Source organism: Halyomorpha halys, unplaced genomic scaffold (genome assembly GCF_000696795.3).
Source record: "Halyomorpha halys isolate HHAL.00 unplaced genomic scaffold, Hhal_1.1 Scaffold58.1, whole genome shotgun sequence".
NCBI classification, from domain to species: Eukaryota; Metazoa; Arthropoda; class Insecta; order Hemiptera; family Pentatomidae; genus Halyomorpha; species Halyomorpha halys.
This window is the reverse complement of record NW_027110919.1, coordinates 2,954,994-2,977,718: the sequence shown is the minus strand read 5'-3', so window position 1 is coordinate 2,977,718 and position 22,725 is coordinate 2,954,994. Positions and strand designations below refer to the sequence as shown.

Sequence of the window (22,725 nt, the reverse complement as noted above, 5' to 3'; positions counted from 1 at the left end):
CTATAAACAAAATCACATGATAATTTTTTTAAATGTTAGGTATTTAAAAACTTGATTTGGTACCTACCGCTCAGTCCAATCGATACAATGATCCGTCGTAATTAGGAATAGTTAAACGAATTCCAAATTCCATTTCATGTACTTGAATATTATCTCAAATATATACGTATATATACGAGTGAATATTCAAGTAGATGAAATGGAATCTGGAATTCGTTTTACTATATTCTAAGCTTCTAGGGTTACCAAAACCATCACAGTTGCATAATAGATATGAGGTTTGTTCCGAGGACCAGTGGGACCGTCAGGAGCATGCGGTGTTCCGTTTTGGCGTTCCATGGAGGCCAGGCGGTATTTCTCTGACTGTTAAAATTCTGTTCCAAGGGGCCGAATATCAAGCTCGGAACCGTTTGCAAACTGTCAAAACAGTACCTACCTTTGAGAAGGGACTCAAGCAAATCGGACATGCTCACACGTTTCATTTTTTTCCATCCCTATTTGAGTTGGTGGGGGAAGGTTCCGGAAAAATTCACAACTAAGAAACTTGTAAATTGCCAGAAGTTTTTAAGGAAGGTTATAAGCTATTTTCTTCTCTTTCTGAAGAATAATAAAAAATATTGCTGATACTATTTAATGATTTTTATTCAATAAAAATAAAAAAAAGAAAAGTTAATGAGTATTTCAGTAAAGTAGGTAAATAAAAATTGTTTTTTGAAAAAGCAAATCATTTTCGTTTGTCGTCGTCTGAAATCTTTAAACCCCATTTACAAAAAATTAAAAATTAGAAATTTTTCATCGAGATTCATTTGGACGATTTTTTTTTCTTTAGCTGACCATTGTTGATATAATCGCTCATAACTTCTCTACACCTTATCCAATTCCAACGTTAATACAACCGTCGAAAAGCTGTATGTCTGATCTATTGAGCTACACTAGTAAAATTCAGATTAAATTGTATACTACCTTATAAGGTCAAAATATTAGTTTTAAATAAAGAAATACTTTTCAAACATTTTATTTGATATCTCCTGATCAGATTTGTTTAATTAGAATCCGGTCTGTGCCCTTTGTTGCAGTGTTAACGAACAATCCTCGTAACTATGCAGCGAGAGATGCTGAACGGACGGCCAGTTCACCTCATCCACAACCTGGACCACTGAGCCCCAACGAGAAGCCTCTATGTTTCTTCTTCAACCAGCTGAGTCTGTACTACGATGCATCAAAGGGAACAACACGTAGGGACTGGACGGAATTCCGTATGTACTGATGCAGATGCTGCCTACTCAACATCTTCAACTCGTGCATGCGGATCTCGTACTTTCCCACTGTATGGAAACAAACGATCATGGTACCTCTACTCAAACCGGGAAAGAAGGGAGACTCGACCGAGCACTATCGTCCGATCAGTCTCCTCTCGCACATGAGCAAGGTGTTTGAACGGCTCATCAACCACCATCTGATGGAACACTGCAGAGAGGAAAGCGTCATCCCTCCACAGCAGACCGGATTCCAACGGGGAGTTGCCTGTGAGCACCACCTGGCGAAGCTTCAAGTGCACATCATAGGGCAGATGAAGAAAAACAGCCCGACGGCCTTCATCTCACGAGACTTCAGCCAAGCCTTCGAGAGTGTTTCCCACCCGCTCCTACATCGCCGACTGGAGGAATTCAAGTTTCCCGTCGCCCTATGCCGACTCGTCGGAAGCTACCTCGGCGGAAGATCTCTCCTTGTATGGGTTGGCGAGAGCCTCTTCTCTCCAGTCCCCACCACCTGTGGAGTACCTCAGGGATCGGTACGGTCCCATACTCTTTGTTGTCTTCACGGCACCGATAATAGCGATTGAACACCCAAAGGCAGTGGTGGCAGCCTACGCAGACGACATCGGCATCTACGCTTCCAGCATCAATGTCAAAACAACCCCAACCCACGCTTAAGAGGCTGCGGCCACCATCACTAATGCGCTTAAAAGTATTGGGATTAGGGTGAACCCTGGAAAAACGGACGGCATCGTGATGTCGTTCCAAAAAGGAAAGAAGCCACTGCCTACCACCTTCAAAGTCAAGGAAGTTGACCAGCGGATCTCCACCTCCATTCTCTACCTGGGCGTCACACTGGATTGGCACCTCACCTTCTCCAGTCACGTTCGGGAGAGACTCAAGATGCCCCACCTGAAGACCTACAGGCTCAATCATCTGCTCAAGTCCCCACAACTCTCTCTAAGGCTGAAGCTGCAAGCAATAATCTGCCCGACACAGCTCTATGGTGCACCCCTGCTGCGCCATCTCTACCAACCCACGCTCGAAAAGCTGCAGACCTACCAGAACTCCGTCCTCCGGCGAATTGTCCGTGGAACTGCACTACAGAGGGCCAGAAATACCGTCATATACCAAGGCCTCCAGCTTCCCTCTGTGCCGGAGTATATTGGCCGAAGGCTTGTGCCAACCCACTCTTCAGGGAAATCGCCCCTCCAACAAGACCTAGAAGGTGGCAAATCACAGTCCTCTTAGTAGACGCTGAGGGAAGTACTTCAGGCTCTGCAGCTTAACCACACCACCACCTCCACCAGCCGGAATGGTCCCTCCCATTCTTTTGTTAGCCCCGCTATCATGCCACCTATGAAAACCCACCTCTGCGGACACTGTAAACAATTCTTATAATGCATTTCAGTCGGTTGCTAAGAAGCTAATCATTTTGATCAAATAAAGAAATAAATTTTTTTATTATAATAGGTCCTTCTTTAAGTTTTTCTTTTATACATCCTAAACGGTAGATCCTAGTGAAGATGTTATAATAAAATAAATTAAAGAACGTTAAATTATGCGTTTTATGAGTACCATGACGTAATCATTTGCACAAACGATATGGTCGTAAACCACCTGCTTCGGTTTGTTCTTTGGGCTCCATCCAATAGCTAAACGGTTCAAGTCCGTATACAATCAGAAAAGATAGTTTTACCATATCGATTGACCGAATTATTGTTTTATGATACTCATTCGATACTTAATTTAATGGTATTTATTTTGTGATATTATACCTTTTTTTTTACCAAGATCCTTCGTTTAGAACTTAAAGGCGAAAGACCTTTTGGAATGCATTTTTCTAATCTGTTACTTAATCAAACTAATTAGCTGCTTAGCAAATGCGGTTCCTTATCAAGTTTTAATTCATATGTAGTATACCTCAGTTTTAGACAAAATTTGAATAAAAAATTGGTATTAGATTTATGATTTACCACTTAACCGAATTAATAGGTTATGGTACACATTCGATGCAGGCTTTAATGCTGCGTAATTTTTTTTACTGTAGCTGTTTTCCTATGATGCACCGTTTTAGGAATTATCAATGAAAAAAGAACTTAATTCTTTACTTTATCAAATTAATTATTTAATCAGTAAGCGTTTTAGAAACACCAGAAATGCGTTTTCATGATAAATGATAATATTTATGATGATAGAAAGTAATATTTAAAACCATTTTAAGGTATGTTCAATGACAGCGGTTCCCAATCCTTTTTTGCTATGGCACCCTTTTTGGACTAAAAACTTTTTGCGCTACCCAATATTAGGCTAAAAAAAATGGCCCAACAATTATCCTTTGAGCGGTTACGTTTGTAGAAATAAGAAAAAAAGTGTAAAATAAAAGCTGGAATGCACTGTATATTTGCTCTTTTAATTTTAATTTTTTTCCTTGTTTTGTAATATTTTAAAAAGTGGCATTCGCTTGCGATTTTATGTATTGGGTTCCTGTACTATGTAGCTACCTGTGTGAGTTTTGAATTTGAATGAACTCCCGCCCTTAGAGCTAGTTTTGTGAACTAGTACACCAATTCGATTTATTTTTTCGATCGATTAATAAGAATACATGTGTTTTAATATATCTTGTTATGTTCTGATTACCTAAATGTAAAAAAAAAAAAAATAAACTAAAAAAAATTATTAAATAAATTTTATAAACTGAAATGTAGCCATCAGGAACGTTTCAAGATAAGTTGGTTGATTTGTTATTGTGTTGACGTATCTCCTTGAAAGCTGTCAGAGTTGGGAATACTTTCAAGCTAGGTTTCTAATTTATCAGTGTGTTGTTTTCATTTTTATATCGTTTTACAAAAACAATTGTTTGATTTTGTATTGTTTATAATTCACGTTTTGTCATACCTTTTGGAGGGTTCAGTTTTAGTTTATTGGTTAAAATAGTTCGGAATATACTTCCAAATGGCATCAGTTCCATTAATATTAGAAGATGTTGAAAAGGGTGGTAAAGATGATGATGGAATTGAGGATGATTTCGCCTACAGAAATAATGTGATGCATGCAAGTGTTAAAATAAGATTGGGTAAGGTGTAATGTGTGAATTGTCATGTTTCTTGACTACCATCATCAGTATCTTAGTTTTAATAACTTCATTTTTCTTCAGGTTTTATAAGGAAAGTTTACTCTTTGGTTTTTATGCAGCTTCTTGTTACAACTATCATTGGTTTCACCTTAATGTTTTGGCAGAATGGGCGTGCATTTGTGCATGAAAAGTTTGTTTGATTAACCTTATTAAAGGCTCAGTGTACCTTAAACTTCCTTTTGTAATACTCTTATGTTTTTATTTCAGTGACTGGTTGCTTTCAGTAGCTTTCCTTGCAAGTATCGTAACATTAATAGCATTACACATTAAGCGTAAAGACACACCAACAAATTATATACTTTTGTCTATATTTGTGAGTATGATTCTACTCCTGCTTCCATAAATTGCTATATTGTTCATTATCAAATAGTAATTATTCAATTTATTTTCAGACTGTAGTTCAAGCCTACAGTGTTGGTGTTTTTGTGACATTTTTTCAAGGTATAATAGTTCTTCAGGCACTGCTTCTGACTGTAACAGTTCTTGCTGGATTAACTTTATACACATTCCAAACTAAAAGGGACTTCTCTTCTTTTGGCGTGATGTAATTATATTCTTCATTCATTATAAAATTTATGCATTAGAATAATATGTTATTCCATTTCCCTTAATTATTCTCAGTTGTGAATTATTTTAAAAAGGTTTAATGCTAAGTTGTTCAGTTTATACTAGTTTTCAAAGCACTGTTTCAGCATGGCAGGTTGGCATGTACTCATACACAATGAGTAAAAACAGTTGATCATTGTTGTCGTTTATTTTCTAACATCATAAAGCGATATGTATCTATGTGAATTTAAGCTCTGAACTCAGCTGATAAGGACCTTTTGGGGATTTGTCTATATTCAGACTGAGCATAATGATTAGAAGTTGACAGCTGTGATCCAAATAAAGCAGTATTAATAATAGTGTAAATTATATCCCTAACAACAGAACATTGTGTATAAGTATGCACACAGCCTCCTGCTATGTTAAAATACGGCTCCATAAGCAATATTTAAGCATCCGAACTTTTAAACTACATGATAATCATGAATAATTAAATTAATTTTATTTTCTACTCTTGATAAATGTGCATGTATTAAGGCACTCTTTAATATGCTTTGCTTAGTCAGTTTTAATATTTAGTGAAAATCTGCAGAATTGTCTTGTTCTGTCATTTACTCTTATTTTTCTGATTTTCTCTTTTCTTTTTAATGCTTGTACTACGGTTAATCTTGAATCTTCTGAGATGATTTATTATTATCTAAAGTAAAATCAATTGATTTGTATTTTTTCTTAATTTTAACTACAGTAGACCCTTACTATAAATAATCAAGGGAAATTACACCACTTGCACTATAGATGTACCTGCATTATCATATAGGTAGAAAAATATAAATATTTAGAAATCTAATTAAAAATATAAATCATCTTTTAATATAAATAAAAATATAAATCTTTAGAAGAAACATTTATAAATATATTTGATGAAAGGTGGTTCATTTTAAAAAAGATGTAAATCAATAATAATGAATGATTACCAAGATAGTATCCTTCAATTTAATTTATCGATAATTATTTTGTTAATTTGTCTATTATTTCTTAAAAGTATTTATTTTAAGTTACTTTTATTAAATTGCTTTGCTCCATATTTTTTTTATTAATATGTTTAATTCTTCAGTGTGGAAAATATTGTGTAATCAGGCATTCGGCATAAAAATTTTAGGTTATACAAGATACTTAGAATCCAAAATTATATCTTATTTTCTAATCAGAGATTGGTGACAGGACTAGACATGCATTATATCTAAATCCATGATATAATGAGTTGTGGTGGAACGAGGGACCACTTTATCTTTTTTAATTTTTAAATTAGAATTATTAAAAGTAACTTTTAGATACTTAATCTATTCATTTCAGTTTTGATAAGCTTTTTTAAAAATGATTTTCATCTTCCTTATTCCAATTATTCTCATATTATTCCTTATGTGTTATTCCTAGCAATTATATTCTACCATTCATTAAGAACAATATAAGATTTACATGGATTTTATGTTTACTTATTTTCTTTTGTCTATTTACATAATATTTGATATAATAATCAAATGTAATACATTTTTAAAACATTTATAAATGACTAGTAAAGTAATGGCTATGAATTATTTATTTTTCAGTTTGTTTTCGGGACTATGTGTTTTATTAGTAGCAGGAATTATTCATATATTTTTTATCAACACCGTTTTTGAAATTATCATCTCAGTTTTTGGTGCTCTTCTGTTTTCACTCTTCATCGTCTATGACACGCAGGTAATTAATTTTATATTTGATAATCTTTTTTATCTAATCTAACCAAATTTTTAGTTTCTTAAATCTTGAAAAAAGTTTAGAAATACAATTCTTTTTCTCGATTATTTTTTATCTTGTTACATTTTCAATGAACTTTATCTCATTCCATTATTTATATAGTTTAAGTAGTGTTTTGTAATTGACTCTGATTTATCAATGTGTTGAATTGTTCTTGTGTTGACTACTTTATGAAATCTTCTGTTTTGTTTTGATAAATATTTCTATTTGTTTTTATTTCTTCTTTACCAATTTAATCTACTAATCTATCTATAGTCATGCCTTCTGCAATGCCTATAGAATGAATTTTAATTAATCCGCTCCAAACATCGAAAATTCTTTCTGTAGACAGTTGATCCTATTTCTGGGAAACCCATTTGTATTATAAACTCTTAGAAGAAGTTCATAGAAGAATAGCTCAAGAAACATTTTGGCTTTCTTGATTTAAGTCTGTATTCCCTCACCCCGTATCCCCTACTTTTTGTTCATAAGCTTTCAATAAAATGTTTTATAAATTATTAGTAATTAATTTAATTGTTTGAAAATCATTACTTAAATCATAATATTTTAGCAATTATTGTTTGTCCTTCATTCTTGTTTTGTTTTTCTCTTTTTATTTTCACTTACTTAGGCATGAAATATATAGTATGGGGAATATTATTTTCCTAATGATTAGAATCAGAGTTTTCGGTGCACCAATATTTAGATGAAATTCATATCTACTCAAAGTAGAATGGTTATAGAAAGTTGTGTGGTGTGCATACGGCAGCAGATTTTTCATTAGAAGTACTCAACTACCAATTTGAAATTGAACCTCAACAAAGGTGCTAGAAAGAAAAAGTTTGAGAACACTTGATTGAAAGAGATTTTTAAATTTAAGAAACTTTGTGTAGTATAAATAATATTTTAATAATTTTAACAGAATATTTTTTTTAGTTGTAGTCAGTCATAAACAGCATTAGATTAAATTTCTTTTAAAATCTTTCTTTTTGTCTGTTATTCATGTGAATAACCCCCTATAAAGAATTAGGGATGCAGTACTTTGTAAGGAAGTACTGTTACTAGACCAATGGTTGTGTAAGGAGGTGATTTGGTCTGAATCACGCACAACTGCCAGATTTTCACTTAAATTATGGGCACCCACTTTATGAGCCTGGATTGACACCGGAAGGCTCTTCAACCCGCAGGGCTTACTCATGGCTGTGAAATTATCGGACACAGACAATCCGGATTTTTAGTTTGAAAGTGCCTTACCAATGAGCTAACCACTTGCACAAATGAAATTAAAATGAATAAATATCATACAAACATCTATTTATCTAAAATATGAGAAACTGAATTCCAGTATAAAATTTAGCCAAAAAATTTAAATGTGCAGTTTTGTGCAGAAAAAACTCAAAATGTGCAAATTAAGGAAAGCCCCAAAACTTGCAATTTCGTTCATTATAAAATTAGTGTTATTTGAATGTCTTTATAAAAAAAGATTCGAATTACTGTTTAAGTTTTGGCAGAATTTGAAGCTTGGGAACAAAAGATGTTATTGCACGAAATTTCAGTCTTAAATCATAATGTAAGAGTTTATAAAACAATTTTTTTTCAATGTGTCTCTGAACTTTAATTATGCTCATCAGAATGCTGAATCTTTAGTGTAATAATTTTGGTTTTTATAATTTGTCTTTAATGTTTTCAGAATATCATGCAAAGAGTTTCCCCTGAAGAGTATATTATTGCTACAATTGAGTTGTATTTGGATATCCTGAATCTGTTTATATATATTTTAAGAGCACTTGATGCTACTAAAAGAGGTTAGGATTATTTTGGCAACATATCTGTTATATTTTCCTTCCATGTTGATTAAATTATTACATTATTCCATTCTTTTAATAATTTGGATGCTAACAAAAGTTAATTATTTGTTAGCATATTGATTCTTGCACTAAGTATTAAACTTACTACATCTATGGTTGATGATTCCTAATTGGATACTTAATATAAAAATATAGTCATTCATTATTATATTATTAAGTGTATTAATACTTTAAGCACTATAATATTGTTAATTTGTATATAAAATCTATGTAAATGTTTTTTAGTTTATTGTATTTTATTGAAATAAAGCATTTTTGCTTTTGTGTTTCACTAATTTCTATTTATCTAAATCACTGCATGTCTTTGTGTCTTATATATGTATATTATTTATCTACTGATAACAGATGCTAAGAATAAAAATAATAATAAAAAGGATAATTACTGTGAAATGTCTCCTAGTGGACCACCCAAGCCTCTAATCTTTGTTCATTTTGATTGATTTATTTCTTACTTTTGACTTCATTTTCTGAGAAACTCTTTCCACTTATTTTATTAGGATGTAGTGGCAGCCTTAATATACATCCAGTTGTGGTACCTAGTAACCTCACGATGATCCTTGAAACTGTACATGACTATTTGCAAATGTGTAAAATGAATTTTTTAAGGCTTCATCTGATAGTTCTAAATCACCTTTTTATTTATTTGCCTAAATGATAATTAATTTAACAGTAAATATTTTTTCTTTAATTTTACCCCTTTTAAATACACACCAAATACCAAACAAAATCATCTTCCATACTGCTGTCAATGTATAATAAAGACCATATTGGTGGTATAGTTTCATTATCACTGGTAATGAACCATGTGGACCCTGGTTTCTTTCCTGGTGTGTTATTATTAAATTTAAGAAAAAAAAACAAAAACAAGACATGTAGGTATTAATCAGTTATAACCAAATGTGTTAATACAATCACATGAATATATTTTAATTGTTCTATACTCTATTGAATTGATGATGTGTTGGTGTCATGTATTATTTTTTCGTCTTGTTCCAGTAAATTATGATCACATCTGTAAGTTCAAGTGCAGAATTGTATATTTTAAAATTCTACCAATAAATCGGTTCAAATAGTGTCAATTAACTTTAGCGGTTTATTTTTTGTTAAAAATTTCCCAAATATATATTATACGTCTGAGTAGCTTAATTATATGTTTCAGTTGCATTATAATTACACTAATATAACTGTTAGATGGTCCAAATATCAAAAAGTGATGGTTTTGAAAAACAATTACATTGAAGTGATTGTAAGACACAATTACTGTGTTTGTCCACATAAAATTACTGTAATTGTAATTGAGATTCTCGATTACTATTACTTATTATGATAAATAATTGCAATTACAATTAGTTTGGCCATTAGTAATTACAATTACTTCCTATGCTAAGTAATTACAGTTACCTTCTAACAGTTAGTAATTGCAATTAAAATTACAATTACATGTAATTTAACTCACATGTTAATTCAGTTTATTTGAACATATTTCTTACGAGTAAAAATCCTAAAAGTTAAAGTGAATCAATATGTTAGCAGGCCATCATAAAATAGATTTTATATTTATATCTAGCATCTAGGAAAATAAAAATCTATTGTAATATATTAATAAATCTATAAGCCAGCGCGCAATTTTTAATTAATAACAGAGAGCATATTGTAAATCTGGGGTACTTCACAGGTCAACAATATTTCCAATAACATTTTACAATATAATTTAAACAACTAATCCCAAATGTAGTAAGTACTTATTCATTTTCAAATTATTATTATTATTTTTCTTAATTTGCTTTTTTTAAACAAATTATTCAAAGTTAAAAAAATACCAATGAGACCATTAAAGAAATACTATGTTGAAAAAGATAGAATCCTTAACAAGATCAAATAAGAAATAAAAATGTCTGCCTAGTGCATAGGTTAGCTAAGGTTCCTCAGTATTACATTAATGTAATATATATTATATTGATATCAAAATATATTTGTGTCAAGAGAAAGACTTGGGAATGTACAAGCGAAAGTAATGGATATTGGGACCAGTATTAGGACTGGTACTGGTTATTGTGGGAGAACTAGACCTGTAAGTGGTCCTATTGGTTCATCTGAGCCTATCCCAAGATAACCTATGGAAATTTTCTTTTCCTTCTTGTCTAACCTGTTTTCAGACTTTGAATGATGAAATTCAAAGGACTGGACCCTTTGTGTTCTGAGATTGTAAACCAGAAGGCTGTATCTTAGTGTTATATACCTGTCACCTATTGCACCCAGGTTAAATGTACTACGCAATTATATGGGAGGGCCGCTAGTAGCTCAGTGGTTAAGACACAGTCTTGCCAATTTGATGTCTATTGGCGGTGCCACAAAATGAAAAAACATGACCCCCAACCATGGTTTGGCAGTATAGGAGTATAGAAAAAAAATTATATAGGAATAATAAATGATCTAAATGAAAGTATGAACTTTCTCTAGATCTATCATTGAACTGTGAGATACCAGCAAATAAGGCAGCGGATCAAGCTGCTAATATGAACATTACATCTCTCCAAATATAGGAGTATGAGCCGAATAATATCAAAATATCTTTTAATGGAGTCCGGAAAAACTGGAAGTGGTTGTTTTTCATTATTGGCTGGAATTACACTAACCAACAAGTTAGAAAGTCGTCCTAAGTTGCTCTAGTTCCTTCTCTTATATCGTTTCTCAAATAATTGTAGTATTTATGCCTTCTTATCAACTGACAAGTAGAGGCTATGCACATGGTATCTCCAATTTCAGCTACCCAGAGGGGACAGCTGGTCCCGCCCTAGAGTGAAAGTGAAAAACATTAATTTAATAAAAAAATTTTTTTAATGCAAGTATTGATTGTAATAGCTAATAAAGCACTGGGCCAATTATATATAATGTTCTTAAAATTTCGGTTCATTCTTCTTTTCCGCGCTAAAATGTCACAACCTGATTGACTATGGCTTGCCTTAGGCCTCCACCCCAATTGGAAATAGCTTCCCCCCTAATTTTGATCCTAGATACGCCCTTGCAACAGGATGAAAAATATTAGCACACATGTCCTGAGTTTAGATGGCTCTAAAGATACTAAATTTTTTGTTCATGTATTTTTCTATTATGAAAATTCGTATTTATCGGTCATCGGAGTTGCGAAAAACCAATATAAACTTTATTTCTCTCATTATGGTGTTGTGTGGTGATAATTACCAATCGATTTGTATTCTGATGTAAATTTACCAAAAAAAAAAAATTGTTATATTGTTGTACCCAAAATTTGTTTTTTCGAAAAATGCAATAAGTTCAATATGTCTCCAGCAATCAACACAAACTTATGGGTGGTATAGAGCCATCGAAAATGCACCTAATATTGCAAACCAGACCTGAGTAAACGAATTATAACAGGAGATATAAAATATTACGTTTGAGAAGTTATTGTTTGGTGCTCCTACGTGACTAGTCGACCCATGTGAGCTTTACGTGCCTATAAGATCTGTTAGACTGAGGTGAACTGTTAGAATCTTGGTTTTTGAAAATAAAATTTAGGTAGAATGATCTTCATTACTTGGTCAAACAATTGACTTATTTAATATAAATCAATTCGTTGAGGTTTAACTCCTTACAACTGCGACTACCACCTCCGATTCTGGAAGCCTCCTCCGTCCTCTTCGAGGTCCGAAGACCTCTGCCTCTGGGAGAGTGGGGCGCCGGTGGTGGGGGCCACAGGGAGTACAGTCGCCGCTCCAGCCACCGGGGTGGAGGATAACGCCTCCTATGTTACCATGTACATCAGTATCACCAAGCCCGAGAGGGACACCTTCTTACAGCAGACTACGGGATGCCTAATGCCGGGGTGAGTACTGTAGGCTATGAGTACTTCCTAAGTTAATATAAGGAAACGGACAGTGAGTATAAAAATATTAATTTAGACTTCATAATGTTTTATGTAAACGGAACGTATGGCATGAATCATCTGTCAATTGCAATTTAGAAACAAATTAGAAACAAATTAAATAAAACGTCTTCCTATATAATATGACAACACTATAAATGAGTAAATTTAATGAAACTCAATTGATGATAAAAAATATCAATTCAACATTTGAGAGTTAAATGACACCGGTGTAAGTCAAGTTTGAATTATTGCAAAAATACCCGATATTTTGTAAATTTACTTAAACGATTTATTTACAAAAAAAAATAACTTTTTTGGAAGAAACAACAGTAAAACGACTTTTAGTTAGAATTCAGAAAAAAAAAATTAATAAAACGTTTTCGTATATAAAGATATGTCAACTATCAATGATTATCGACAATGTACGAGCAAATTTAAAATTCAATTGGTGATAAAAAGTATCCATTCTACAAGTGAGAGCGTTAAATGACAGTGTTGTAAGTTAAGTTAGGGTTATTGGCAGACAATTTTATTTTTTCTAAATTTACTATAATGATATATACATATCCAATTTAAGCACATAATCTGTAAATAGTACAAGTACAATCTATTCCTAACATTTAAATAAATTTACAACAAAATTAACTTTTTTGGAAGAAACCAAACTTGACTCCAAGAAAACGGAGCGTACGGAGTGAAACAACCTTTAGTTGGGATTTATAAAAAAAATGAAAGGTGTTCTTAAATAAAGATATCACTATTATGAACGAGTACGGAAAATGTAAATTCAAGGATATCAAAAATCCTATTAATAATAAAAAGTATCAATTCTACATGTTGGAAAGGAAGGGGTCAAATGAGAGTGTAGTAAATTTAAATGATATATGTATATAATTTACGTACATGATCTGTACTAATACACACATCATTTAAATAATTTTACTTTCTTGCAAGAAACCAAAATTGACTAAAAAGTCCCTTTAATTTTAACTCTAAGATATAACAGAGGTTGTCAAACTCTTGAGAGTTCAACCTCAGTTCAACTTCGACCATAAATTTTTCATTATCTCTCTTGTCAATATCTTCACATTAAATCAACTCATGTCATTTATCAACTTGATTTTCACTTTTTGATCCTAAATATATAAATATTTTCTATAATTATAGAATATATAAAAACATAAAATTATTTGTTAATTGGGACCATAAGATGAAGAGTTACCTATCCACTCTTGTTCAATTGAGACAAACGAATTTTCTTGAAAACATGTCTCCTTGTTTTTTTACCATACAACTTGTCTATTCCTCGTACCACCTTTTTGAGTAACAAAAAATATATATATATATTTAGAATTCATAACAAATTCACCATAAACACTGAAAATAGTTATTTTAGACTCTGAAATTTTGTGGGTTCAGTTACTTTTGTTTTGAAAGTAACTAATTATCATTATTATTAAATATACCGGAGGTATAAAACTAAAAGCTACCAAATAATATATATATAAAAGTTTTATTCAAATAACTTTGTAATCGAATTAAAAAAAAAAAAAATAACTTCCTACATAATCGAACTTAGGAACTTGACATTTAAATCCAATATATTTTTTATCACTTAGGCCCTTGATTATAGATAAGCATCATTTCATGGGAATTGTTTTAAGATATTTTGGTAACAAAGTTATCATTCAATACTATTTTTAGATTGTCACAAGTCTAAGCCTCTAACCACTGGTCCTCACATCTCGGTCTATGGTAAGCATCTTCATCTGAGCCAGCGTTTTTCCTCTTTTCAGATCTAGTCGTTGGATATGTTGCATTCTAGGTCTGCCTCGTGGTCTTCTACCACTCTGTCTTACCCCATTCTACAGACGTGTCCATACCATCGGAGCTGTCGGTGTTCAATCACTGATTTCACTGAGGGATCTCAAGTTCTTCTCTTATTCTTTCATTCTTTATCCTATCTTTCCTAGTTTTGCCCAATATTCTTCACAAAAATCGCATTTCAGCAGCCGTAATCCTGCTCATGTGCTTGTCTTGGGTCACTCAACTTTCACTGCCATATAATAGTGTTGGAAGATAATTACTTTAAAGATATGGAGCTTGATATCCTTAACTACCTCCCTCTTTCCCACAATAGTATTGCATATCTTTTAGTAAATACTATTTGCTTTATTTATCCTATTGGTCACTTATTGATACCTTTGCCAGATTTATTGAAAATTGTTCTAAGGTAGGTATAGAAATCCACTGTTTCCAATACTTCATCATCGCATACTATTGCCCACGTCCACTTCATCTCTGGCAACAGTCATAACCTTGTTCTTGCGGGTGTTAATATTCATTCCTTTCAAAAGATATGGGAGAGTAAGGTTATTTCGAACGACTGGGATTATAATATCATATTGCTAATTCATAAGAAAGATAGTACAACAGAATGTGGTAACTACAGACCAATATGCTTATCCGAAGTAACGTATAAACTGTACACCACGACCTGGAAGGCAAACCTAGGATTACATATTCGCTTTCAGAACTATCGCATAAAAGGCATGGGATAGAAATCGTAGCAATTACAGCTTTTTTGGACGTAAAAGTTGCCTTTGATTTAGTACACCGATATGAAATCTGGAGGGTACTTAGAGCCTAAAGAATTCTCGCAGACCTCCTTGAAGCAATTAAATCAACCTATCAAAGCCGTAAAGGAATAGTTAGTATCAATGGCTGAGAGTCAAAGTAATTTTCTCTAGAAAGAGGTGTGAAACAAGGAGATAGCCTCAGTCCATTATTATTTATTGTCTTTATGGATGAAATCCACAAAATATGCAGGAGAAGAACGGCTTGGACTGTAGTCGGTATGTGGAGTATGAGGACGGTACAAGTACAGGCGTTTCTATTTGCAGACGATATTGTGCTGGTGACAGACTTTAAGGAAAAATTGCAACAGGCCATTATAGAATGGCAAGAGGAACTCGCCCGCAAAGGAATGAATATTAACAAATTTTAGATTAATTTATTATAACATGAAAGTTCAACGTAAACATTTTGCGCGCGGCCTATACAAGAAAAACACTGACCGCTCACCTGTGAGGATAACAAGACGAATAAATCAGCCAGAACTTAAAGAGGCTTTGTTGATTAGGATCGAGATAGGTTGAAGGCCATAGTTGAAAATATATTATAAAGGTCATAATTAAATATATATTCTTTTTAAAAAGTTAAGGCCAACGAAAATTAGTTGTCAAAGTTTAGCCTCCTTTCTTGAACGGATGATGAATGGTTTTTGTTTCAGATCTAATTTACAGGAGGTAGGAGGCCATTTCCCGGTAGTAGGGAAACATACTACTAATAAAACCCAAAGACCAATACGAAATTTTTGGGGAGAGAACTGTCAGTAGACCAGGAAACGAAGGGAAAAGAAACGATAAACCCAAAAGATCACATAGTTCTAATTAATTAATATGTTCGCCTAACATCCTCTATAAATGATTGAAAGTTTAATTTATTCAAGTAAAGCCCTAAAATTTTCATTTCATGCTCAATATCTTGAAAACTAAATACCGCAACGAATAACATTAAACATATTTTTTTAGGCGTTTGTATGGAAACTTTATCAAGTTCAAAAATAATAAAACGAAAGAAGTTTAGCACACTTGTTTTATTGAAATTAATAAAGAAAAGAAAATTACAATTAATAATTAAATAATTACACTTAATTACTTAATTTGGGTAAACTTTTTATTCTATAGAATGTTAAAAAACAATTATCATTAGTCACAAGTCATTAGTATATTTTAAACACAGGTATTTTTTTTCTGAGTGGTTATTTTGGAATGGGAAATCCCATTTGATATGGGATTCACCTCTGCGAAGACCACAATTAGGGCAATATAAAACATACAAGTTATACAGTGGCCTTTATTCAACTTTTATTTATTTTTTTTTAATAATATTTAGATCCTAACGAATATTTAACCAATTATATTACTCCGTAATGACCCCTTAGCATTCATAAACCTGGATTTCCTCAGGAATCTGCTGGAAACTAGTCAGGCGATTTCTATCAAGTTGTATCATCTAGTCAACAATTGAAATTGTATCCTAAAAATACTAGGATTTTTTCCAAATAAGACATAATAAATTTTAATGGTCGTTCTTTCACACCTCTCCTCTACTCACCAAATAAAAGTCAACAATTTTATAACAGTGTTTAAGCTAATCAATTTTGAAATAAATATCCTAGTATTATAAAATTAACTCATTTTACAAATAAAATTAAAGTTAAAGGCAAAATCCAACATTTTTACTTAACCTAAAATAAATTCCGTAGGAAATCGCCATTCTCTAACTTCTGCCGGCCGGGGCGAATGCCGGCGGGCTTGGCATAGTTCTTCCTCCCTGTCGTAGCCTCTTCTACTGCTAAACATATTTTGTTAATTTACTTTTTATTTTCAATTTTAATCATAAATGTATAATTTTAAATCGTAATATGCTTCATAATTTTTACTAGCTTGCAATTCAAACGGCTTTAAGCAGATTCATTAAAAAAAAAATTAGTTGGTATGAAAAAAATATTACATGGTTTGTAAAACATTGATACGATACCCATGCGGAACTTTTCGAAATGAATTCCTAGTTTCGGAAAACATATTTTTTTTTTATTAAAATGAGAGCGATTTATTTTTATATTAATTTTTCAATTACTGTGACGGATTATATGTACACAAATGGCTGCACTGTGTACTTCTCTGTTGGTGAATAGATGATTTTAAACCATTTGACAGTAGATTTGTTCCAAGGAAAGTCCAAATAACCATCATAAAACTGGCGGACGCATAAGTAGTACGATTTTTCTTTCCAAATTTTACACAGCGCATGCACCGACCAGTTTTATAATTTCGACTTGTATTGGAACAAGTCTAATAGTAACGCGGAATCTTCAAACAGTGAAATAGTATTTTAAAGATTAAAGAAAATTCTTTGAACAAATTCTATAATTGTTAATAAACTTTAACACATGAATCGATATTAATTTAGATTAGGAAAGAGAAATATATTAACTGGATCCTCAACGAATGTTTTAAGAAAAATATCTGGTCTAATATTTGAACTAAAAATCAAATTTAGAGACTAGTTTATATATTTTTGAATAAATTAATAACATATCCTTTTCGAGAAAATTTCACCTTTGTTAAATAAATCCGAAAAGACACTAATGAAATGTATTATGTCTTCAGGGACATTTAAATTACGTAGTTAGCAATTACCACGTTTTCACACTCAAGGCTGTTTTTGTCGAAAGGTTTTTCAGCTTTCAGAATGTTATAAAGCTAATTACGTATTCAAGAAATAAGTTATATTTTTATTATTTTAAATTGGTAAACGTTTAATTTCTAAGTATATTTTTTATTATTTTAATTTGAGATCCCCCATGTTATCATTTACCCCACAAAAGACCACAATACTAGTTTAAACTTGGATATATTTCTTTAAATATAACTGTTACAATAAAAGTAATCTGTAAAAGTAAAAATTTCCTGAAAAAAGAAAGAAATACATGTGACATGGTGTATCACAGAATTTTCATCTGTGACTGAACTTTGGTTAGAAATCAGTTCAATATTTAGTGATTTAATGAAAACCGATTATTGTCACAAAAATCATGGATATACAAAAAAAAAATATATATTAAATTTATTTATGCTTCCCTCATTATTGGGTGATTTTCTAGGAATAGGTAAGTGAAAGTAAAACTGATTTATTTAATTTTTTTTTATGACAGCTATAAATTTTAGTAGATATATTAAAAAAAACAGATCTCTGTCACTATATTCGCATCCCCCCAAGTTTACAAAAAAACTACGATATCATGTTCTTAAAATGTAAAAAAAATCTGTTCTTTTTTTAAAAATATTTCCGTGAGAAGTCAACAAAAGAATTATTGCTAGTATTAATTAAATTAAATTTGAACTTTCCAGAATGATATAGTCTATCTTCGTCTTTCTAAAATTCATTTAACAGTATTTCAGATTTTCTCAAGTTATCCTTATGCAAGGAATTGTACTTCACTCATTGTATCTTTAAACATTATATTTTAGCACCTGTATAAGCTTAAAGAGGTAGTTTAAATTAAATTATGTTGAATCATTGAGTTTTTTCCTATAGCACTATTTCTTATAGTACAGGGTAAACTAAACAAAAGGGAAATTTAATTTACCTTATGACTTTCAATCAGTTCTTTATGAGCTATAAAAATATATTTGACTAACACATATATGCAGAATTGTCTACAAAAAATTTCAACGTAGTGGTATCAGTTAAAAAATATTTTTTAAATTATAATTCTTTAAAATTATCATTAAAACAAACATTATTGGGTAAAATGGTTTTATTCATAATTACTAAAGCAAAACATTATTACATAAATATGTCAATTTTGCAATAAAAAAGCTACAAAATAGTATCTTCTTAGTGACTGTGCGATTTAAACCGAATTAAATAGCTAGGAAAATAACTGTCGGTGAAACGATAAGAATATTAAATACAATATGCGGACGGAAAACATAAGCATCCTAAGCATACGTTTTAGATGTTCCGGGTAGTAAGAATTTAAACCCTTTGTCATCAGAAACTCCTCCAGCTAACGAGTATAGATACATTTCCATCATCATAAAGTAGGTTGTCTTCTGAATGAACAACTACAAAAAATGCTGAAAATTAAGGAAACCAGATGTAACGTATCTATTTCAATATTGTAAACATGTAAATAAGAAGATGGTTAGAGGTGCGGTCAGAGAAGAACACACCCCCAACCATCTTCGCCTCTTATCTATCATTCATGTTCAACTATCTCCTCATAATTTTAAATATATAACGTATGTATTTCAATATCATTTCGACTATTCCCATCCAAATTTTCTGTTCGAACCAGGAAACCAATTCGGCCGTTTACGAGTTATTAGTGGAAAAGCTAAAGAAAAGTTGAAAAATGTTCACACTTGTTTTCCTTTTAGATGTATGATGTATAAAATCGTGTGAATCAGAAAAATATATTTACCATTTTCGAAATATTAGCGAAAAACCAATAGGAAATTCACAAAAAAATTTCAAACTCGTCTTCTTTTTGGTATATACTTATAAAATCGGAAAATCTTTCTAACCGTATTTTCTATGCAGCAGTTCATGAGATATTAGTAGAAGAGCTAAGGAAAAGCTGGAAAATTTGATCGTAGGTACGACACTCATTACACTAACAGTGAAACCACAACTGTAGTCGTGAAAATAAATCAATGCAAAACGAGTTTTAAATAATTGGTTAGCAAAATGGTTGTTCCATAAAATATATTAGCATTGTTGAAATACAAGGAGGTGAACTTTACATTAAATTACAAGTTGAATGAAATAAACTCTGTTATATCATTATTTAACAAGGTCTTCCATGTGAACCTGAGGGTCACCGGAAGTTGATTGTATACTCTTGTAGATTTCACATTTATTTCCTCCTTTCATTCCTCATTCAAAATTCTAAAAATACTCTCGATTTTTGTAATAGTAGAGCAGTATCTGCTGGATTTAACGGTAGCAAATTATTTATATTAATCTTAACATATAATTAGTAGTTTCACAATAATTAACAAAATGAAATGTCAGTCCATCTTACGAGCTTCCTCATCGTGTTAACTATAATTACTACGACACATATATTTTTTTTGTTACCCTCATTTTCTTTTTTAAATAATATATTGAAACTCAGTAAAAAATCCTAGGTTGAAGGAAAAGTTAACTTTGAACATACTATGTCTGTACAGTAGTAATTATCTGAATAGAAATAGTGTTAACAGAGAAATACAGCACTTTTTATTGATAACAAACGATAATAAGGGCATGTACATAACAGAATAGACATTCGCATAACTAAAAAAATTCATAAAACCCAGAGAAAGGGAGGAGGGGATAACGCTGTCCTCCTTCCAAGCAAAAGTGAAGCCAAAAGGCCACACACACGAAAGGAAGGTTTACGTAGGGTTAATAGCAATCTCCGCCATTAAAATATCCATACTCTTCTCTTATTCCTCTAACGCGACCCTGAAAGGCACATAAGGCCCACCTTTTTGGCTTCTCTTTTTCTACCAGCTTACCTCCTCCATTATAGTACTTTCTCCAAGCTAGAACCTTGGAAGGAGTATAATGGAGGGGATACGCTTCCAGGCCGAGTGATGCCAGAAGGTGGGGTCTATTCCTTTCGTAGGCGTGGCATCCACCACCCCATCTTGACAGTAGAGATTTGAATGTATAAGAGTTGCTGCCACACCACGTATGTCAGAAATGGCTAGGCAGGAGGATAAAAAAAAAAAAGAGTTACTCAGAGCGTACTCACATTTTGGTGTTGATATTGATTTTTTAAAAAAATTTTCTTATTCATTTTTTTGTCATAAACATTAAATATACTAAGAAATTAATTTGCTGTTTTTATTTTTTTTAAATAAAAATTTGTCTCCATTATGTTAATTATTTAGTTGTATCAGACATTATAATTTAATATTTTCCTTAAAAGAAATTTTTTTGTATTAACTGTTCCTAGATTGAAAAATTGACGAAGTAAATAATATATTGGACCCCTAATTCACATTAAAATGAGAGAAGCAGTAATTTCTTTATGGATTTTCATTATATATATCCCAAATTATTGGAAATAATATTTACAAGTTCTGTTCTCTTTACACTTGCATTAAATGGACGATTTTACAGATAATATCTTAATGTGCGAAATCCCTATAACTATCAACGTTGAGTTGCCTTCAATGGGCGTGGCCTAATCCCTAACCATTAGTATTATTTTTGCTTAGAAGTAGAGCAGGGTTATGGCACCCTCTAAGAACAAGCTATAGGTGGCTTAGGAGGTGTGCTTATCAAATAGTGGACCACTTCCTATCATTTTAAATGACAAAATAATTCCGGAAAAATGAAATATATATATACGTGTGACGTGCGATGGATATGAAACTTCTTACGTTATAGGGTTTTTTTTATAAAACTTTTATTTATACCATTGTAAAATATACAGACATACACAATTTTTATAGTTTAATTTTATTCAATAAATATTGTTTACTATTTTATTAGTTGTAAAGTAGAAGCGTTTTATTTTTTTATTTTTACTGTACTGAGCCTAAAGAAGTTTTGTTTGAAAAAAAAAAATAAATTCTACATTTCTGATCAAAAAAATTAAAACTATAAAACATTAGGCATCTTTCAACGACCATTTCTGACCGTCAAAAGTGGTCCCTTGGACAAACCTATTGAAATTTTTGGATATTTAATTGAATAATTAACGGACTTCAAGTTATCTTATTAACTCGTAAATAATATTTAAATTTTGTTTGGTTTTTTGTATTTGTATTTTGTTACTTCAGAGTATGTAAAAGAAATACATAAGCTATTTCATGAAAACGATCTAAACTTCAATATGACATTCTGAAAGAGGTATATTAAATATTGAATGTCGCGTGAGAAATCGTCTTCAAATGCTTAGCTTATTTTTCATTTTCTTCCTCATGCCAATCAAAACAACTTCGCCATCTTTGGGAGAAGTTATTTTCATTTGCGAATCGATAACCGATCATCACTGACAATGACTTTTATTCCCCTCCAGGTAAAATAAACGCAAGTTAGAATTGTTGTAAATTAGAGCGAATAAAATATTATATTCAAATTTTAAAAAAATTAAGAAAATATTGCAATCCAATATTTATTTTTTACTAGCTAGTTAAATTATTTGAAGCGATTGCATCAATGGACAGTAGCAATAATAGAACTTGTGATATTTAATACAATTAATATTTTGTTATTCAGCATGGCTACCAGATTTCATGTTGGCTAGAATGTTGTAAACGCATACAAGAGAATAATAAGCAGATAATGAGAAAAACTATATATTTCATTAGTTTTAACTTGTCTCAATGCTCTACACCTCATACGACTTCTGAATACCAAAATAGTCACTTTCCATTTTACTAATTAGTCTTAAAAAAAAAAATGTATTCAGAGTGAGAAAAATAATCAAAAAAATTAAACGAAATATTCCTTAAAACAAAAACTGAATTTTTTTTCATGTATTTCTCAACCAGTAAACATTTCTAAGCCATGGTGCACGTAATTAAAAAACAAAACAAAAATTCTGGTTTTGAGATGTGACAGATACAGTGTGATTTTTCTTATAATCTTGTCATTGTAGTAATCTGTTATTAGCATATATAT

At 31.6% G+C, this 22,725-nt stretch overlaps 3 protein-coding genes across 4 annotated transcripts in view; 2 read left to right on the top strand and 1 right to left on the bottom strand.

Annotated features, from left to right (window-relative positions):
- The window catches only part of LOC106692462 (caspase-14), a 106,009-nt gene that overhangs the window by 40,854 nt on the left and 42,430 nt on the right, over positions 1–22,725 (bottom strand). The gene's annotated exons all lie outside the window — the stretch shown is intronic.
- Positions 4,071–8,673, top strand: LOC106692464 (protein lifeguard 4). Its single transcript, XM_014438422.3, has 6 exons — positions 4,071–4,332; positions 4,414–4,522; positions 4,600–4,705; positions 4,785–4,936; positions 6,546–6,678; positions 8,405–8,673. The coding sequence occupies exons 1-6, from the start codon at positions 4,212–4,214 to the stop codon at positions 8,522–8,524; spliced, it is 741 nt and encodes a 246-aa protein (XP_014293908.1). The 5' UTR covers positions 4,071–4,211; the 3' UTR covers positions 8,525–8,673.
- Positions 12,270–22,725, top strand: part of LOC106692463 (ciliary microtubule inner protein 2B) — a 96,530-nt gene continuing 86,074 nt past the window's right edge. The window contains exon 1 of the mRNA XM_014438420.3: positions 12,270–12,426. Within this exon, the coding sequence (XP_014293906.1) occupies positions 12,356–12,426 (71 nt within the window). The 5' untranslated portion in view covers positions 12,270–12,355. The remainder of the gene's footprint in view (positions 12,427–22,725) is intronic.

Excerpts from the sequence above, each read along its gene's own strand:
- LOC106692464 (XM_014438422.3), top strand. The coding sequence starts at position 4,212 with ATGGCATCAGTTCCATTAATATTAGAAGATGTTGAAAAGGGTGGTAAA. Across the intron at positions 4,333-4,413 it reads AAGTGTTAAAATAAGATTGG|GTTTTATAAGGAAAGTTTAC; the intron begins GTAAGGTGTAAT and ends ATTTTTCTTCAG. Across the intron at positions 4,523-4,599 it reads CGTGCATTTGTGCATGAAAA|TGACTGGTTGCTTTCAGTAG; the intron begins GTTTGTTTGATT and ends TTTTTATTTCAG.